Source organism: Pongo pygmaeus, chromosome 15 (assembly GCF_028885625.2).
Source record: "Pongo pygmaeus isolate AG05252 chromosome 15, NHGRI_mPonPyg2-v2.0_pri, whole genome shotgun sequence".
In the NCBI taxonomy this organism is placed as follows: domain Eukaryota; kingdom Metazoa; phylum Chordata; class Mammalia; order Primates; family Hominidae; genus Pongo; species Pongo pygmaeus.
In genome coordinates, this window is record NC_072388.2 from 32,762,907 (window position 1) to 32,781,884 (window position 18,978).

General features: G+C 40.6%; 1 protein-coding gene across 1 annotated transcript in view; it reads right to left on the bottom strand.

Annotated features, from left to right (window-relative positions):
* Positions 1-1,932: 1,932 nt before the first annotated feature.
* Positions 1,933-18,978, bottom strand: part of SPTSSA (serine palmitoyltransferase small subunit A) — a 28,835-nt gene continuing 11,789 nt past the window's right edge. The window contains exon 2 of the mRNA XM_054449243.2: positions 1,933-4,295. Within this exon, the coding sequence (XP_054305218.1) occupies positions 4,192-4,295 (104 nt within the window). The 3' untranslated portion in view covers positions 1,933-4,191. The remainder of the gene's footprint in view (positions 4,296-18,978) is intronic.

The following is an 18,978-nucleotide window of genomic DNA, read 5'->3' on the forward strand; positions in this document are numbered from 1 at the left end:
TATTCCCTTAAGCTAAAGCCTAATCCAGAGCAAGGCCCTAACTCTCTTCAATTCTACGAAGGCTGAGAGAGGTGAGGTAGCTGCAGAAGAAAAGTTTGAAGCTAGTGTAAGTTGGTTCATGAGGTTTAAGGAAAGAAGCCATCTTCGTAAGATAAAAGTGCAAGGTGAAGCAGCAAATGCTGATTTGGAAGATGTGGCAAATAATGCAGGTACAGCTAAGATCATTGATGAAGATGGCTGTACTAAATAAGATTTTCACTGTAGACAAAACAGCCTTATATTGGAAGACACCCTCTAGAATTTACATAGCTAGAGAGGAGAAGTCAATGCCTGGCTTCAAAACTTCAAAGGCTGACTCTTGTTAGGGGTTAATGCAACTGGTAACTTTAAGTTGAAACTAATGTTTATTTACCACTCCAAAAATCCTAGGGCCCTTAAGAATTATGCTAAATCAGGCCAGGCATGGTGGCTCACGCCTGTAATCCCAGCATTTTGGGAGGCCGAAGTGGATGGATCATGAGGTCAAGAGATTGAGACCATCCTGGCCAACATGGTGAAACCCCGTCTCTACTAAAAATACAAAAATTAGCTGGGTGCAGTGGTGCGCGCCTGTAGTCCCAGCTACTCGGGAGGCTGAGGCAGGAGAATAGCCTGAACCCGGGAGGCAGTGGTTGCAGTGAAACGAGATCGCACCACTGCACTCCAGACTGGTGACAGAGACTCCGTATCATAAAAAAAAAAAAGAATTATGCTAAATCTACTCTGCCTGTGCTCTATTAATGGAACAATAAAGACTGGTGACAGCACATCTGTTTACGACATGGTTTACCAAATATTTTAAGCCCACCGTTAAGACCTACTACTATTTTGAAGATTCTCTTCAAAATATTACTGCTCATTAACAATGCATCTAGTCACCCAAGAGCTCTGATAGAGATGTACAAAGAGATTAATATCATTTCCATGCCTGCCAACATAGCATCCATTCTCTGGCCCATGGATGAAGGATTTACTTTGACTTTGAGGTCTTTATTATTTAAGAAATACATTTTGTAAGGCTATAGCTGCCATAGGTAGTAATTACTCTGATGGACCTAGGCAGTCAATTGAAAACCTTCCAGAAATGATTCACCATTCTAGATGCCATTATAATAAAAGATTTATGATTCATGGGAGGAGGTCAAAATATTAACAGTAACAGGAGTTGCAAAGTTGATTCCAACTTTTATGGATGACTTGGAGGGGTTCAAAATTTCAGTGGAGGAAGTTAACTGTAGATGTGCTAAAAATAGCCAGAGAACTATATATGGAGTCTGACGATGTGAGTGAATTACTGCAATCTCACGGTAAAACTTGAACAGACAAGGTTTTGCCTTTTATGGATGAGCAAAGAAAGTGGTTTCTTGAGATGGCATATACTCCTGGTGAAGATGCTATGAACATTGTTGAAATTACAACGAAGGATTTAGGATATTTATAAATTTAGTTGATAAAGCAGCAGCAGGGTTTGAAAGGATTGCTTCCAATTTTGGAGGAAGTTCTATTGTGGGTAAAAGGCTATCAAATAGCTTACATGCTACAGAGAAATCTTTCATGAATGAAGAGTCGATCAATGCAGCAAACTTTATTGTTGTCTTCTTTTAAAAAATTGCCATAGCCACCCCAACCTTCCACAACCATGACCCAGATCAGTCAGCAGCCATCAACATCAAGGCAAGACCGTCCACCAACAAAAAATTATGACTTGCTGAAGGCTCAAATAATCATTAGCTTTTTTCAGCAATAAATAATTTTTTAATTAAGATAGGTACATTGGGTTTTTTTTTTTTTTTTTTTTTAGCCATAATGCTATTTCACACTTAATAGACTACACGATGGTGTAAATGTAACTTTTATATGCAGGAGAAAACCAAAAAACTTCATGTGACTCACTTTATTGAGATATTCACTTTATTGCAGTGGTCTGAAACTGAACCCACAATAACTACAAGGTATGCTTGTAAATACCTTATTTTAAACAAAAAGTGAAAATGATTTCCCTGTTTGTTATTTACTAACAAATAGACCAGACATTTCCATCAGACAGTGAGCATAAACTTCTCTGATCACCTCTCAAGAGACATCTCCCATTTCTCTTTTGACTCTCCTCAAGATTCCTGTAAGACTAAACTTTATCTTCCATATGTCTCACAGGTCAGTGTTCATAATAACCATCGTTATACAACAGCAATTTAATGAATTTCAGAGTGAGGACAAATTGCAGGTTTCTGAGTAGAGGGCCAGGATAGGTCACCTGGATACCCATTGAAACTAATGATTCTCAACTTCTCCTGCCTTCAACTCACCAGAGGAATATTAGACATCCACTTTTTAGTGGTTCTCTATGGGGGATAGTAGAGGAAAGCCAAATTTGGGCATTAATAGAACAAATCTTATGTTAAATCCTCATATTATTTTTCTTGAGATAATATGACGACAGCTCAGATATAACCATATCCAATTTTTAACTACTTCAAACCAAGTAATTCCATATTATTCTCACTACTCCTATCTAATTGTGATATCAATTGACTCTAAAAATATTAAACACATATATATCACTTGAGACCTCTAGACTATAAAATACTTCAAAAGTCTAGTCCTTAAAACGTAGGGCAAAAAATACCTCAATTTTGGCCAGGCGCGGTGGCTCACACCTGTAAACCCAGCACTTTGAGAGGCCAAGGCAGGCGGATCAGGAGGTCAGGAGTTTGAGACCATCATGGCCAACATAGTGAAACCCTGTCTCTACTACAGATACAAAAAATTAGCCAGGCATGGTGGCAGGTGCCTGTAATCCCACCTACTCAGGAGGCTGTGGCAGGAGAATCACTTGAACCCAGGAGATGGAGGTTGCAGTGAGCCGAGATCATGCTATTGCACTCCATCCTGGGCGACAGGGCAAGACTCCGTCTCAAAAAAAAAAAAAAAAAAAAAAAAAAAACCAGCAACACACATAATGCCTAATTTTTTTAATTAGCAATATTTTTATGTTGCAAAACATATAGGATAAGACATACTTACTGCTTATCTGGTCCTTCACAGAAAATAATTCAGCAATATAAATACTAGATCAATATTTAACCATCAAGGAAAAGATATACTGCTACATCAGCTGATTTTTTTTCTCTTTGAATTTAATGTATTTACATCAAAAAATTAGGTAGTCATTTTACATTTAAGGAATAAAAACCTTAAAAAAAACAATACAAAGAGTGAAAGGATTTTAACCAAGTTTACATTTCTTTTTGCTATAATTTTTAACAACAATTCGTCTCATCATAACTTAATGCAATGTGCAAATGCAGCACCCATTACAATCATTAAACTAAATTTAAGGAAGTATATTGTTAAAGTGACCCTCGGAGGAAATGGATTTCTCTTCTATTAAAAACTCTATAGTATATAAGCATTACATAATAATGCTACTTAACCACCTTTTGTCTCAAGAATTATCACCAAAGTTTTCTGGAAATAAGTCCACATAAGAATTAAATATTTAAAAGGTGAAATTTTCCTTATTTTAACTTTAGCAAGATCTTTTCTTTTTCATTAAGAAACACTTTAGTAATTTTAAAGCAAAAGCTGTTAGAGTCTAGATAGCTAAAACTGTACTCCTGAGTTCAAGCTTACAGATAAATCTTTTGTAAGTAGTTCTCAATAAAATATCTTCCCTCCCCATACCCCTACCCGAAATCTTATATTGTTCTTACAAAACTTTGGTCAAGAGTAGAAATATATCCAGGCAGATGTATATGCCATACAATAGCAAGAACAGTAAAGCCCAACTAATGATTTTGAGTTTTAAAAATAGAAGGCAATTAAAATGTACTCAAAGTTACATTAAGAAAAGCTTTCACGGGGGTAATATTGAAACAGTCACAAAGGTTAAGAAAATACTGATATCAAAGTACAAATGACTACAATGTTAAAATAGACAAAAACTGCTATACAAGAGCCTCTTTGAAAATTAAAAATAAAGAACACAACACATGAGTCAGGATGATTTTCCTGTTCTACTCATGAATTTTAGTCTTTATAAGGTTGGTTATGCTGACATCTAGAAGAGTTTCTTATCACATCTGATGGTCTCATTCCAACTTCGTAGGGTGGGTCTTCCCCAAGGAACCTCTGATCCTGGTCGCATCTTGGTCATTGTACGATTTCAAAGTAGTGCAATATCGCCATGATGTGCTGGGGCATGAAGACGTATCCTGTGTATAGTGCCATCCCCACAATGGAAACCAGCATGGAATCTGAGTTGTAGTTAAGGAAACTTATTATTATTAATTTATTCAAAACTAAATCTCCACATGTTTTCAACAACTCTTTTATGTTGAAGTACCCATTCACTTAGTGCTTTCTCATTTATATCAAGCACTGATAAAAAAACAAGAATGATAATACTAGCCACTAACAACCATGCCTGGCACCATTCTAAGCTGGTTTTGTTTTGTTTTGTTTTTAGCTCATTCTATCTTTACTATCACCAATAAAGTAAGTACTGTTATTCTCCCTGTGTAGTTGGAAACATCAGACTGCTTTAAATGTTTTTTTGGTTTGTTTCTCTCTTTTTTTTTTTTGAGACAGAGTTTTGCTCTTGTTACCCAAGGCTGGAGTGCAATGGCACGATCTCGGCTCACTGCAACCTCTGCCTTCTGGGTTCAAGCGATTCTCCTGTCTTAGCCTCCTGAGTAGCTGGGATTACAGGCGCCTGCCACGATGCCCAGCTAATTTTTGTATTTTTAGTAGAGACAGGGTTTCACCATCTTGGCCAGCTGGTCTTGAACTCCTGACCTCAGGTGATCCACCTGCCTCAGCCTCCCAAAGTGCTGGGATTACAGGCATGAGCCACTGCGCCCGGCAGGACTGCTTAAAATGAAGCATAGAATGTGATACTGTTCTACCTAAGAAATAAATATACAGGAATAAAATTCTATTTAATGACTATAAAAGATCTACCAACTTAACTAATAAGAATGTATGACCAAAGAATTTTAGAATTAGACTAGAATGTGGCTAAAAGTATTTTTAGAGTCAGACAAAGCTAAAATCAATCATACACTAGCTTAGGGATATATAAAATGACAGCAACTGCTACTGCTATTATCACTATTAAACATTATTATCACTATTGCTACTATTTGCAACAACTTCAAATAAAGGTAATCTTGATAACCTAAACAATAACCTTTCTGTATTGTGTTCCTTTCTTTTTATTACAAAAGGAACTGAAACTGTATATATGGAAGTCAACAAGAGGCCTCTCTCTGGGGCCACATAAAATACTGCTAGCAAAAATTAGGTCAAATCTAAGGGCTTTTGGCTTTGCACAGTTACATAGGATGCTAAGAGGAATAATTGTTTTTGAACTGGGGTCATGCTTTATTAATTCATTCATATTCTCATTATTCTCTCTCTCTCCTCTTTCACTTGCCTTTCCCCTTTCTCAACTCTACATACCTTTCAGCTATACATACTATTATTTCTAAAATAACTTACATTCTTTCATGGGAAGATAGGGTTTAAATAAACAGTGTGCTTACTACCAACTAATATTTGTATAACAGATTAGTCGACAAATCTCTTCCACAATTACATTATCTTACTTAACCCTTAAAGCTTTTCCTATGTTTATTATGTTCATCACTAATCAGAAGCTGAGAAAACTGAGTAGCTTGTTCAGGGCCATATAGGAAGCTGTCTTTAGAGCCAGAGGTCAAACCAAGACTGCCTGACTCAAGCCATAAACTCATTCTCTTCATCCAGCAAACAAGGGCAGAAAGTCTTTCACAATCTTTTTTTACAATTTACTTTTTAACCCCCCTTAATCCAGTTATTCCTTAAACTGCCACCTTCTATTTACTAATTTCTTAAAAAAAAAAAAAAAAAAAGAGAGAGAGAGAAAGAAAAATATATACATTTGCCACTTCTATATCATTGGCATATATTTGTTCATCACCAACACACCATCTGATTCTTACTCCTCCAGACTGTAGGCATTGTTCTAAGGTCACTGGTGGTCTCCACCAAATCCAAAGCCTGTTTGAATGGACACTGTTTTAGTCCTTCTTCTTCAAAACCCTTTCCATTTATGTCTGTAGTGCCAGCTACTCTGGAGGCTGATGTGAGAGAATCACTTGAGCCCAGGAGTTCAGGGCTGCAGTGAGCCGGAAGGGCACCACTGCACTCCAGCCTGAGCAAGAGCCAGACCCTGTCTCAAAAAACAAACAGAAAACAAAACAAAACAACCCTTTCCACTCTTCACAACTCTACTCTGGGCTGAGGTATTTTCTAAGGCCCTCTTTTAATCTCTCTTACCATTTCCCTGTTTTTCACTGGCTCTTTCCTTTATGATGGATGATATATAAGAGTGAACTTTGTGCTTTCCTTGCAAACATCCACTCTAACTCTCCTCCTAGTATAGCAGCCATGCCCTTTTGGTTAGACTAACCCATCTTCATGGATAACCCCTGACTGGTCTTAACCAATTAGAGGGATCTCTTTTTCTTGGTAACAATGCCCTACGTCAAAACTGATTAATCAGCTCAAAGCTTAGGAATTCTGCCAGGAATTCAAGAACATAGATGCTCTCTCCTAGAATAAGCAGCTTGCTGATGGAATCTTGCAATCACTGGAGTCACTTTACCTACATGAGGAAAGCAAGATTCAGAACAAAGCTGACTCAAGAGGGTGGCAGGACAAAAATAATCACAGAAAAATAGAGTCAGAATCCTCATCAAAAAACCCTGAATCCCACCCTACCACTGGATTTTTACATACTAAACTAATAAATCCCCTTTACTTTTTTTGAGTCAAGGTCTCACTCTGTTGTCCAGGCTAGAGTGCAGTGACACAATCATAATTCACCACAGCCTCAACCTCCCAGGCTTAGGCAATCCTCCCACCACAGCCTTCCAAGTAGCTGGGACAACAAATACGCACCACCACGCCCAGCTGATATCTTTATTATTTTTGTAGAGATGGGGTCTCCCTATGTTGCTCAGGCTGGTCTTGAACTCCTGGGGACAAGCAATCCTCCCACCTCAGCCTCCCAAAGTGCTGAGATTACAGGTGTGAGCCACCACGCCTGGCTGGCCAATCCCCTTTACTCTTAAAGCAGCTTGTTCAATTTTGTTACTTGCGGCTGAAAACGTTCCAGATGATAAAATGGAATTCCCATCGTTTTGTCTTGGGCCCCACATTCCCTCATAACTTAAACAACTACAGGTTGAGTATCCCTTATCCTGAACGCTTGAGATGAGAAGCATTTCAAATTTCAGATTTTTTTAAAAAATTTATAATATTTGCATTATACCTACCAGGTGAACATACCTAATCCAGTATCAAAAATGCTCCAACGGGCATTTCCTTTGACTGTCATGTTGTTGCTCAAAAGTTTTGGATTTTGGAGCATTTCAGACTTTTTATTTTCAGATTACGGATGTCCAATCTGTACCTTCATGTTGTCAAACTGACCTCACTTTCCATACTGCAGACAGATATTTCTACCTATTTACTGTACATTTCCATCTATGACATTCAACAAGGTAACTTAAATTCAAACTGAACTCATTAACCTTCTCCAAAACTACCTCTTCCTACGAGTCCTATTTTGCCCATTGACACAACTATTTGCCAAGTCATCCAGTCTAGAAGGTTTTTTATTCCTTCTCCCCACATTTAAATTATCTATGACTTCTCAGTTCTTCCCCAACCCCTACAAATGACTCTTATATCTCACCTTCCCTAACCTTAATCAATGATAAATGATTAAGGCATTTATCATCCTTTACTTAGATGATAGAAAGTTCCCATCTTAGGCTTCTAGCCACTTTCCATGTCCCTCTTTACTAGAATGACCCTTTTAAAATGCATTAGGTTTCCAATGCCTACAGGACAGCACTTATAGGATTCTAAGGCAAGTATTCAAGGACTTTCCGATCTAGCCCCAAGTCTTAGGATCCACAGAAGTAGACAGGGACTGAAGGGATCGAGACAGGGATTCTTGTGCAAGCTATTTATTGAGGAAATTTTATCAGAAGGGGAGTGAGTAGAATAGAGCAGGGGACATAAGCTAAGTAGGGACAGAGTCTCAGCTCCCACAGGGCACTCTGGAGCATAAATTATACCATACAGTTGGCATTGCTTTGACACAAAGGGCCTGACCTTTTGTATCTCCTTATCTGTCAATCATTGGTTATAGGGTGGGATACAGAAAATCCACCTAAGCAAGAAAGCTGCTTGGCAGAGGACAATACTCTAGAGAAAGGGGGAGCTATAAGTCATCAGCAGCCAACACTCACGGAGGCTGGGGGGGATGTACATCAGCTATTAAAGGGGACTTAAGCTAGGTGCAGTGGCTCATGCCTGTAATTCCAGCACTTTGGGAGGCCGAGGTAGGAGGATTACTTGAACTCAGGAGTTCGAGACTAGTCTGGGCAACATAGTAAGACAATGTCTCTAACCAAGAAAAAAAATAAAATTAACTTAAAAAAAAAAAAGAAAGGAGACCTAGGTGAGGACCAACCACAACTACCATGCTACTTTTCCACTGTACTTCCCAACAGTCCAAACCATTCCCTAATATACACATTTCCTACTTGCAGTCATATTACAAAAGTCTCAGAAAACATTATATATTTCCATACTGCTCTGGCTTTGCTCATTGTTTATTAATAATATAAGTAAGAATAACAGTGGCAGCAGCATCTTTCACTTTGTGAATGTCTAGTGTGTGTCTAGTACTAGTTAAGCACTTCATCAAGTTCCAGTAACCTCCCCAACAAACTACAGGGGCCAGTTCCAAACCAAATCAGTCCAACTGCAAGTATCTGTGTTCTTAACCACTGTACCATATACTTTCCTACATATGAAAAGCCCTATTCCCCCTAGTAAAACCTAATAATTCTAGGAGCTCAGTAGTTATCTCCTCTTGTATTAGGCCTCAAGCCTTCCCTGGCATTCATAATTTTTCCCATTCTTACCCCAACCCCTTGGTAGAACTAATTATTCCCTAATGCTCATAAAGCTCCTTTAATACTTTGTATGAAAGTGAGTAACACAGCACTTACCACCTGACACTACCTATTTGTAAATGTACTTATCTCACTCAAATTATCAACTCCTTAAACAGAGAAATAATATTATTTTTGTATCTCCAGCATCTAACAAAAAAACATGCTAAATAGACATTTGATGAATAGAGATGTTCATGTGACTAGATTCATTATGATACTTTCTACATATTCCTCACATTATTGTGGCTGACAAACTTGATAATGGCTACAGAAAAGACAAAAACAGTTTCCAGGCAATATTGTACTTAACAACAAATTTTGCTTTTTTACAGCTTTTATATAAACCTTATAAATATATATACCAAATGAAAATAGTATAGTAATCATCTTAAGGTCATTGGCTCAATTTCAACTCCAGTAGGAGTGATTACTATAAATCAGCTATCTGAATATGTATGTTACATAGTCTTTATGGTACTAATTCTTCAATTTAGTATGAAGAATATATCACTTAAGGAACATGCACATATTAGCCTAACAGGGATTATTCCACTATAAATCAGGAATCTGAAACTTGGTCGGGCGCGGTAGCTTACACCTGTAATCGCAGCACTTTGGGAGGCCAAGGCGGGTGGATCACCTGAGGTCGGGAATTCGAGATCAGCCTGGCCAACATGGTGAAACCCCATCTCTACTAAAAATAAAAAATTAGCCAGGCGTGGTGGCGCATGCCTGTAATCCCAGCTACTTGGGAGACTGAGGCAGGAGAATCACTTGAACCCAGGAGGCAGAGGTTGCGGTAAGCCAAGATGGCACCACTGCACTCAAGCCTGGGCAACAAGAACAAAACTCCGTCTCAAAAAAAAAAAAATTAAAAAAAGAATCTGAAACTTAAGCTCAATTTTGTGAACATTAAATTGTCAAGCTTTTAAATTTTTTACATGCCTATAAAAGCATGATTTTTTAATTCTAAGTGAAACAATAACTTATCAAAACTTAAACAAGTTTTTTGCCTGGTTAAAATACAAGATACTAGAGTTCAAGACTGTATACACACTCCAGCATGGGTAACAGAGTGAGACCCTGTCTCCCAAAAAAAAAAAAAAAAAAGTTGCCAGGCAAGGCAGTTGATGCCTGTAATTCCAACACTTTGGGAACTCAAAGCAGGTGGATCACTTGAGACCAGTGAGGCAGGAAAGAAGAGTCTGCAGGCAGGGAACATAAGGCCGATTCACACTTCAGTTATGACAGGAAACAGCCTCCCCGTAGGGTGTAGGCCAAGTAAACACTTTGTAACTTTACTTCACCCTCTCCATCTACATAGGGCATACCCCAAGGAACCAATGGAATCCTCTAGAGGGTATTTAAACTCTCAAAAATTCTGTAACAGGGCCTTTGAGCCCCTATGCTCAAGCCTGCTCCTAAACTGTGGAGTGTACTTTCATTTTCAATAAAACCTTTCATTCCTTCCTTGCTTTGTTTGTGCATTTTGACCAATTCTTTGTTCAAAACACCAAGAACCTTGACACCCTCCACAGTTAACATATTTTGGCAAGCCAGCCAGGAGGAAGAGGTAAGCCCAAAGTTTGCGATTTTTTTTTTCTCCTTTCTCCTTTTCTTTTCTGCTCCGTACAGGGGAATCTCTCTCTCTCTCCTCTCTCTCTCTCTTTTCCTTTCCCACCCAGGACCCATGTGGGTAGCACCTAAACATGGAAGCAACTGCAGGTTTCTGGCCATGGCCAGTGAAACTAAGGGGTTTCCATGTGGAGAAGCCTAACTACCACCGCCCAGTTCGCTTAAGAAACCTGGGTCTTTTTCCATTTTTTTTTCCTTTCTTTCTTTTTCAGTCTTTCAGCGGCTGTTTTTTTGTTTTTTGTTTTTGGAGACAGAGTCTTACTCTGTCACCCAGGCTGGAGTACAGTGGCACAATCTCAGCTCACTGCAACCTCCGCCTCCCAGGTTCAAGCAATTCTCCTGCCTCAGCCTCCAGAGTAGCTGGGATTACAGGCGCCCGCCACCACGCCTGGCTAATTTTTGTATTTTTAGTAGAGACGCGGCTTCACCATGTTGGCCAGGCTGGTCTCAAACTCCTGACCTCGGGCAATCCCCCCACCTCGGCCTCCCAAAGTGCTGGGATTATAGGTGTGAGCCACCTCATGAGTCCTCAGCACCTGTTTACAGTTGCCCTGGACTCTTCATCTTTTCCGCACACGGTCCCTGATCCCTACATGTGGTGCAGCTTGGAGCAAACTCGCCCATTTTTCAGGGGACTTAAATCTTCTTTTCTTACACTAAATTTTTCCTTTATCAAACTCAACTGGCTAAGGAAAAGGCCCACCCAGTATCCAGTTCTCATTACAGTTTATGGCTATTCTTCTAAAGTTCATAGTAGGCTCTGGAGGGGAAAATCTGCATGTGGCACCAGTGCCCACCTAAGGTCAGAGACATCTGGCACTCCAAGATTGGACCCCACAGGAGGCTGCTCCAGGGGTCCTGCAGACCTCAACCTGCCTAAACGGGATGCTCTTGGCAGAGGTTCTGAGGTCTAATACTAGGCCCTCCTTAGAATTTACTCTCGCAGTTGCAATGAATGCTGTTTGGCCCCAACATTGTTTGGAGTCTGGAGTTTACTGTTGAATGGGAAAGTGGGATGGTGTTACATGTATCCAGGCCTTTGTGCTGCAGTTCTAAGCAGAGGGTCTGGTTAACAGGTGATACGCTCCTTTGCTACTGTTTGGCCCCAGTGCTCCTTGGAGTCTGGGGAGGTTTGGCCTTTAAAACTCAAACTGTCATGGAGACTGCTTTACCCCAAATTTTGGTTCACGGCCTTCCTTGGATTATCTCTTGGGGCAAAGTAAAACCGCCAAGCTTGTATTGCTATCTCATGGCTAAGGTTCCAAGCTACTGGATCTTCCTTTGTGTGTGTGTATACATGTCTAGGTGTGTGTGCGTGTTTTTTTTTTTTTTTTTTTTTGAGATGGAGTTTTGCTCTTGTTACCCAGCTGGAGTGCAGTGGCACAGTCTTGGCTCACTGAAACCTCTGCCTCCCAGGTTCAAGCGATTCTCCTGCTTCAGCCCCCCAAGTAGCTGGGATTACAGGTGCCTGCCACCACGCCCAGGTAATTTTTGTATTTTTAGTAGAGATGGGGTTTCACCATGTTGGTCAGGCTAGTCTGCAACTCCTGACCTCAGGTGATCCACCTGCCTCGGCCTCTCAAAGTGCTGGGATTACAGATATGAGCCACCGTGCCCAGCTGAGTATACTTTCATAAATAGAATTTGAGTCATATTTTTCTCTCTCTCTGCCTAATTTCTCCAAAATTTGCAAACTATTTGTGAATATTCTTAATTCATGGTAATGTGTTTGTTTGCATACAAACAGGATTGCTAGGGCCTCTCAGGGATAAAGAACCCGGCAACTTGGCATGCCAGCAAAAGGGTAAGAATTTCTTACCAGTCTCTGGCCCGCTTTTTCTCTGTGCAAAATGGTTAATCTCCTCTGTGAAGTTTTAAATTAATTGGTTTAATAATAATAAGAGCTTAAATCAAATATTTTGTCAGAAAAGTAGAAAGTGTAATGCCTTTTAGTTCATGTGACTTTAGCAATCTTTAGGAAATAAAGATGGGATGGTTTTAAAGATTGTTGGTAAAAATGTCTTCAAAATTTAAACATTTGGTCTAAATTGTGTTCAAATATTAGGTTTGCTAAATGCTTTAAGGTCATAAACTGCTTCCTTGGCTTTTGAAAATTAACTTGCCGGCCTTCCAGCTAGGTAAGACCAAGGGGCATGTGGTGTTGGCCACACCCCTAGCTATGCTAGAAACAGTCAAACCTTATCAGAATATAACTTACCAGGTTTTACACTAAAGTTAAAATTGCTAAGAGTCGGGCCAGATGTGGTGGCTCACACCTGTAATCCCAGCACTTTGGGAGGCCAAGGCGGGTGGATCCCGAGGTCAACAGTTGAAGACCATCCTGGCCAACATGGTGAAACCCTGTGTCTACTGAAAATACAAAAATTAGCTGGGCGTGGTGGCAGGTGCCTGTAACTCCAGCTACTCGGGAGGCTGAGGCAGGAGAATCGTTTGAACCCAGGAGGTGGAGGCTGCAGTGAGTCGAGATCGCGCCATTGTACTCCAGCCTGGGCCACAGGACAACACTCTGTCTCAAAAAAAAAAAATTGCTAAGAGTCATCATTGTAACATGCAATTAAGACTACCAGAAACAGGTCAGGCGCGATGGCTCATGCCTGTAATCCCAACACTTTGAGAGACCAAAGAGGGCGGATCACCTGAAGTCAGGAGTTTGAGACCAGCCTGGCCAACATGGTGAAACCCCATCTCAACTAAAAATATAGAAGTTAGCCAGGCGTGGTGGTGGGCGCCTGTAATCCCAGCTACTTGGGAGGCTGAGGCACGAGAATCACTTGAACTTGGAGCAGAGGTTGCAGTGAGCCAAGATCACACCATTGCACCCTAGCCTGGGCAACAGAGCCAGGCTCCCTCTAAAAAAAAAATTTTAAAAAGACTACTAAAAACAGTTTTACATGCAAGGTGTCTAAAAATAGTAGAAAAAAATTTTTTTTTCTTTTTGGTAAAAGGTTATAAAGGTTTTTGCTTCTTTAAAGTTTCCAGGCCAGGCACAGGGGCTCACGCCTGTAATCCCAACACTTTGGGAGGCCAAAGCAGGTGGATCACCTGAGGTCAGGAGTTCGAGACCAGCTTGGCCAACATGGCCAAACCCTGTCTATGAAACATAAAAAACTAGCCGGGCGTGGTGGCATGCACCTGTAATCCCAGCTACTCAGGAGGCTGAGGCAGGAGAATTGCTTAAACCTAGGTGGCAGAGGTTGCAGTGAGCCGAGATCACACCACTGCACTAAAGCCTGGGTGACAGAGCAAGACTCTGTCTCAAAAAAAAAAAATAAATAAAATAAAATAAAATAAAATTTCTGAGTCATCATTTTGGCAAAATATATAATATATGGTAATCTGGAATTCCAAAATCAAACTTCAGTTTCAAAATTGTCTTTCCTAATGCCTGGCTTTCTGGATGGATCAGAGGGTCCCTGAAAACATCCAGAAAAGAGGTAAACAGGATTATTTGACATGTTTACGTACATGGGATTGCCAAAACGATGTTCAATCTTCTTTAGGTTACATTTTTGTGAATAATACTAATATATGTTCCAAAATTGTATGGGATTTCTAAAATTCTAATGTCTAAGTATATGCTATCAACTATAATTATGGTTATTATGTTAAGTTATTGTAAACCACAGAAATAACCAAATCAAACCAGTTGATACTAAAATTGTTTAAAACGGTTTATAACCAATGCTTGGTCCCATATTACTGGGAAGACAATTAAAGCTTCATGTACATTTGGTCACCTGGTGGGCCATTTAAATATGTTATAAAGCGATTTCATTCCACTGACATCTGGTCGTATAAAAGCTTTCCCATGCAAGAGGGCTGATGTTGTAACAGTAGATTACTACGCTACAGTGTATTTTCACCAGGTAAAAAAAGCTTTTTATCGTTTGAATCTTCTGAGAACATCAGAGAAAGACTGTCCTCCCCATCCACACTACAACAAAACTTTGGGACCTTGGGCTTTGGGTTCATGGTCTCGCAACTGAGAGGGGTCCCTGCACGCTTTTGGAACTGCATCCATTGGAACCTTTGAGATAAAGCTAACCAGGGAAATTTCTCCCAAGAAGATAGCATCCTTGATGTGAACAGCTTTTCCAGATTAAGACTTCTACTATCATGAAACTCTTATCTTTGAATATTTTTTTCTTGCCTACATCTCTACAAACAATAGAAGTGGAAAAGGGGTCTGCTATGTGCATTTATGGAGTATACTTTTATTTATGAAGGAGTCTGCAGCCAGCCTTCTACCTGGATAAACTTATACTTTGACAGAAAAAAATGAAGGCCCAATGTAGGTAAGAAACCTTAAAGGTATATACATTGCCTCACAATCAGTCGAAAATAAAACACTGGTTCACTCCTCTTAACCCACATCATGGGTTAAAGAGAACATTGCCAGGAGGCCTTCACTCTTCTAGAAGGGCATCAGTTATTTGGCTCTTTTTCCATGGTTTAAAGTGAAAGAAGCAATGATTAGAAATGTATTCCTCGTGATTGGCTCTCTAGCACATTCTACTTTAAAGGCTATCATCACACAACAGACTTTAAATTCTCTTGTGAAAGTTATGCTAAATAACAGAATTGGCTAAACAGAGAAGTATCTGTGCAGCTGCTGGCACCTGTGGCCTATCGAGAATGCAGGTTATAAAAATTCAGTTGTAGGGGATTAATGAAAAGACCACTTAGTCAGCTGGGCGCAGTGGCTCACGCCTGTAATCACAGCACTTTGAGAGGCCGAGGCAGGTAGATTACCTGAGGTCAGGAGTACAAGACCAGCCTGGCCAACATAGTGAAACCTCATCTCTACTAAAAATACAAAAATTAGCCGGCCGTGGTGGCAGGCACCTGTAATCCCAGCTACTCGGGAGGCTGAGGCAGGAGAATCGCTTAAATCTGTGAGGTGGAGGTTTCAGTGAGCCAAGATTGTGCCATGGCACTCCAGCCTGGGTGACAGAGCGAGACTCCATCTCTTAAAAAAAAAAAAAAAAAAAAAACCATTTGGTCAAGCAAGTAGACTCTTCATCCAGCTCATTCTTTAATTTACATAATTTTGGGTGGTTTGGTATGGGGACCCGGGTAAGGAGCATACTCCAAACTCTTGGTATTATCCTCCCAACAGTCATAATAATCGTCTCCCTGGAGTGCTGTATTGTCGCAAAGGTTTTCAATGCTTGCACGCAGCCATCTCTAGAATGTCATATGATCTCTCTTCAAGTGGAATGACAGGAGCTGAAGGAAATGTGCAACCATGAGGACTTAACCTATAAATCATGTGCTGAGACTGGAAACGAAAATGATGGTAACTGAGAGTGGTGCTACGGCCCTAAGTTTTGGTCAAACTCTAACCTAAGTGAGAACCTGAACAAAAAGGGAGAATTTTTTCAACAAAATTCTGGAAGGCCATTGTTTTGGACCAAGTTCATGCACTGGGCCCCAACAGACCAAACCAAACCAAAACGGGGTTGTTTGTGCTAAGACTTTAGGGAAACACATGGGTTCTAGAACAGACAAGGTTTTGCTTTTTCTTCTGCAAATCTCTGTAACAAACATTTCTGACAGCATAGGTATCCACCTCTGAAGTTCCCATTAAATCTTTTAACCAAATTCATTCCCTCTCGCCTAGAGACCATCAAGCTTCAGATGATCATGCAACAAAGGTTACAGCCAATTCCAGGTGAAGACACCACCCCTGGCCATCAAGAAGCTACCCTGCTGGCAGGGCATGGTGGTTCACGCATGTAATCCCAGTACTTTGGGAGGCTGAGGTGGGCAGATCACTTGAGGTCAGAAGTTCAAGACCAGCCTGGCCAACATGGTGAAATCCCATCTCTACTAAAAATACAAAAATTAGTTGGGCATGGTGGTGGGTAACCTGTAATCCCAGCTACTTGGGAGGCTGAGGCAGGAGAATCGCTTGAACTCGGGAGGTGGAGGTTGCAGTGAGCCAAGACGATGCCACTGCACTCCAGCCTGGGCAACAAGAGCAAAAACTGCATCTCAAAAAAAAAGCTACCCTACCTTCACTAGATAGAGCAGGGCGAGATTTCCGTGGTCCCCAATAGGTAGGGACTAGGCCGCAAGGCAGCATGAAGTAGTTACAGAAAAAGAACATTGGTCCCTCTGCCTCCCATAAAGATTTATGGGGATCATATCTCTCAGTGGGGAGATGAGGCAGGAAAATAGGGTCTGGAGACAGAGAACATAAGGCCAATTCACACTTCAGCTATGACAGGAAATATCCTCTCCATAGGGTATAGGCCAAGTAAATGACTTTGTAACTTTACTTCATCCTCTCCATTTACATAGGGCATACCCCAAGTAACCAGTGGAATCCTCTAGAGGATATTTAAACTCACCAAAATTCTGTAACCGGGCCTTTGAGCCCCTATGTTCAGGCCGACTCCCAATTACGGAGTGTACTTTCATTTTCAATAAAACCCTTCATTCCTTCCTTGCTTTGTTTGTGCATTTTGACCAATTCTTTGTTCAAGACGCCAAGAACCAGGATACCCTCCACCATTAACACCAAGAATATGAGACCAGCCTGGGCAACATGGCAAAACCTCATCTCTTTTACAAAAAAATTAAAAAATTAGCTGGGCATGGTGGCACCCACCTGTAGTCCCAGCTACTCTGGAGACAGAGGTGGGAGGATCACTTGAGCCTGGGAGGTTGAGGCTACAGTGAGCTGAGATCACACGGCTGTATTCCAGCCTGGATGACAGAGTGAGACTCTATCTAAAAAGATAAAAAGATTTTTTAAAAATAATAAATTAGCTCTACAGGGACACAGTGAGTGAATAAGCAGATAACAGGACAGTGAGGAACTTCTAATAATCAAAAAATGCAGGCCGGGTGTGGTGGTTCACACCTATAATCCCAGCATTTTGGGAGGCCAAGATGGGAGGATCACTTGAGGCCAAGAGTTTAAGACCAGCCTGGGCGACAATAGTGAAACTCTGTCTCTACAAAAAAAAACTATTAGCCAGGCATAGTGATATATGCCTGTAATCCCAGATACTCGGGAGGATGAGGCAGGAATATCGCTAGAGCCCAGAAAGCAGAGGTTGCTGTAAGTTGAGATCACACTACTGCACTCTAGCCTAGATGACTGACACCCTGTCTCGAAAAAAAAACAAAAATTTTAATTTCTCAGTCACCTGACCTCGTGATCCACCCGCCTCGGCCTCCCAAAATGCTGGGATTACAGGCATGAGCCACTGCACCCAGCCTCCCTTTTTTTTTTTTTTTTTGAGACAATGTCTTGCTCTGTATCCAGGCCTGAGTGCAATGGCGGATCTTGGCTTACTGCAACCTCCACCTCCCAGGTTCAAGTGATTCTTCTGCCTCAGCCTCCCGAGTAGCTGGAATTACAGGCACGTGCCACTACACCCAGCTAATTTTTATATTTTTAGTAGAGACGGGGTTTCACCATGTTGGCCAGGCTGGTCTCGAACTCCTGGCCTCAGGTGATCCACCCACCTCAGTCTCCCAAAGTGCTGGGATTATAGGCGTGAGCCACCACACCCAACCTAGGCATTGGTTTTATTGTGACACTTGGAAGTGCTCTCACAAAGCTAAACATATACATAACAGAGTATACCAGCTATAATTTGCTATCTGGTATAGATTCCTCAATCCATCTCATTCTGTAACAAGCCTCTCAAAATTTAAAGTATCCTTGACACACTGTGAGTTTTAAGAAATGGGTAGGAGAAACAGTACAGCACTGGAAGACACCCAGGTTTGAGTCGTAACTCTGCCATCCCTGTTTGTGTCAAAAGCTCTCTGAACACTAGTCTCCTTATCAATAAAATGTGGACACACATCACCTATCTTTCAGGGTTGTGAGAATTCAGAATCAAACCTATTCTGCAAGAGAAGGCAATGTAATCCTCATTAAAACTGTTCTTTGAGGGTTTGAGCATTTAACATCATGACTTAGACCTATGTTTGCCCAAGTTCATCCTGCTACTAATTTGTTATTAATTTACAGTGTAATCCTGGGATGACACAACCTCTCTGGACCTGAGTTTCTTCATAAAATGAGGTCCTTTCTTTCATTAACATTTAAGGATCCCACTTGTTTGAAGAGGACATTTAGGTACCACCTGTCAATCATCCATAAAGCAATCTTCTGTTTCACATGTACAAAGAAAAAATGTAAAAATTAATCAGTTTTATGCAATACACATATATTGGAAGGTAATATACAAAGTAATAGAGTAATCTTTCTATTTACCGAACTCTTCTTGTTGTTTGC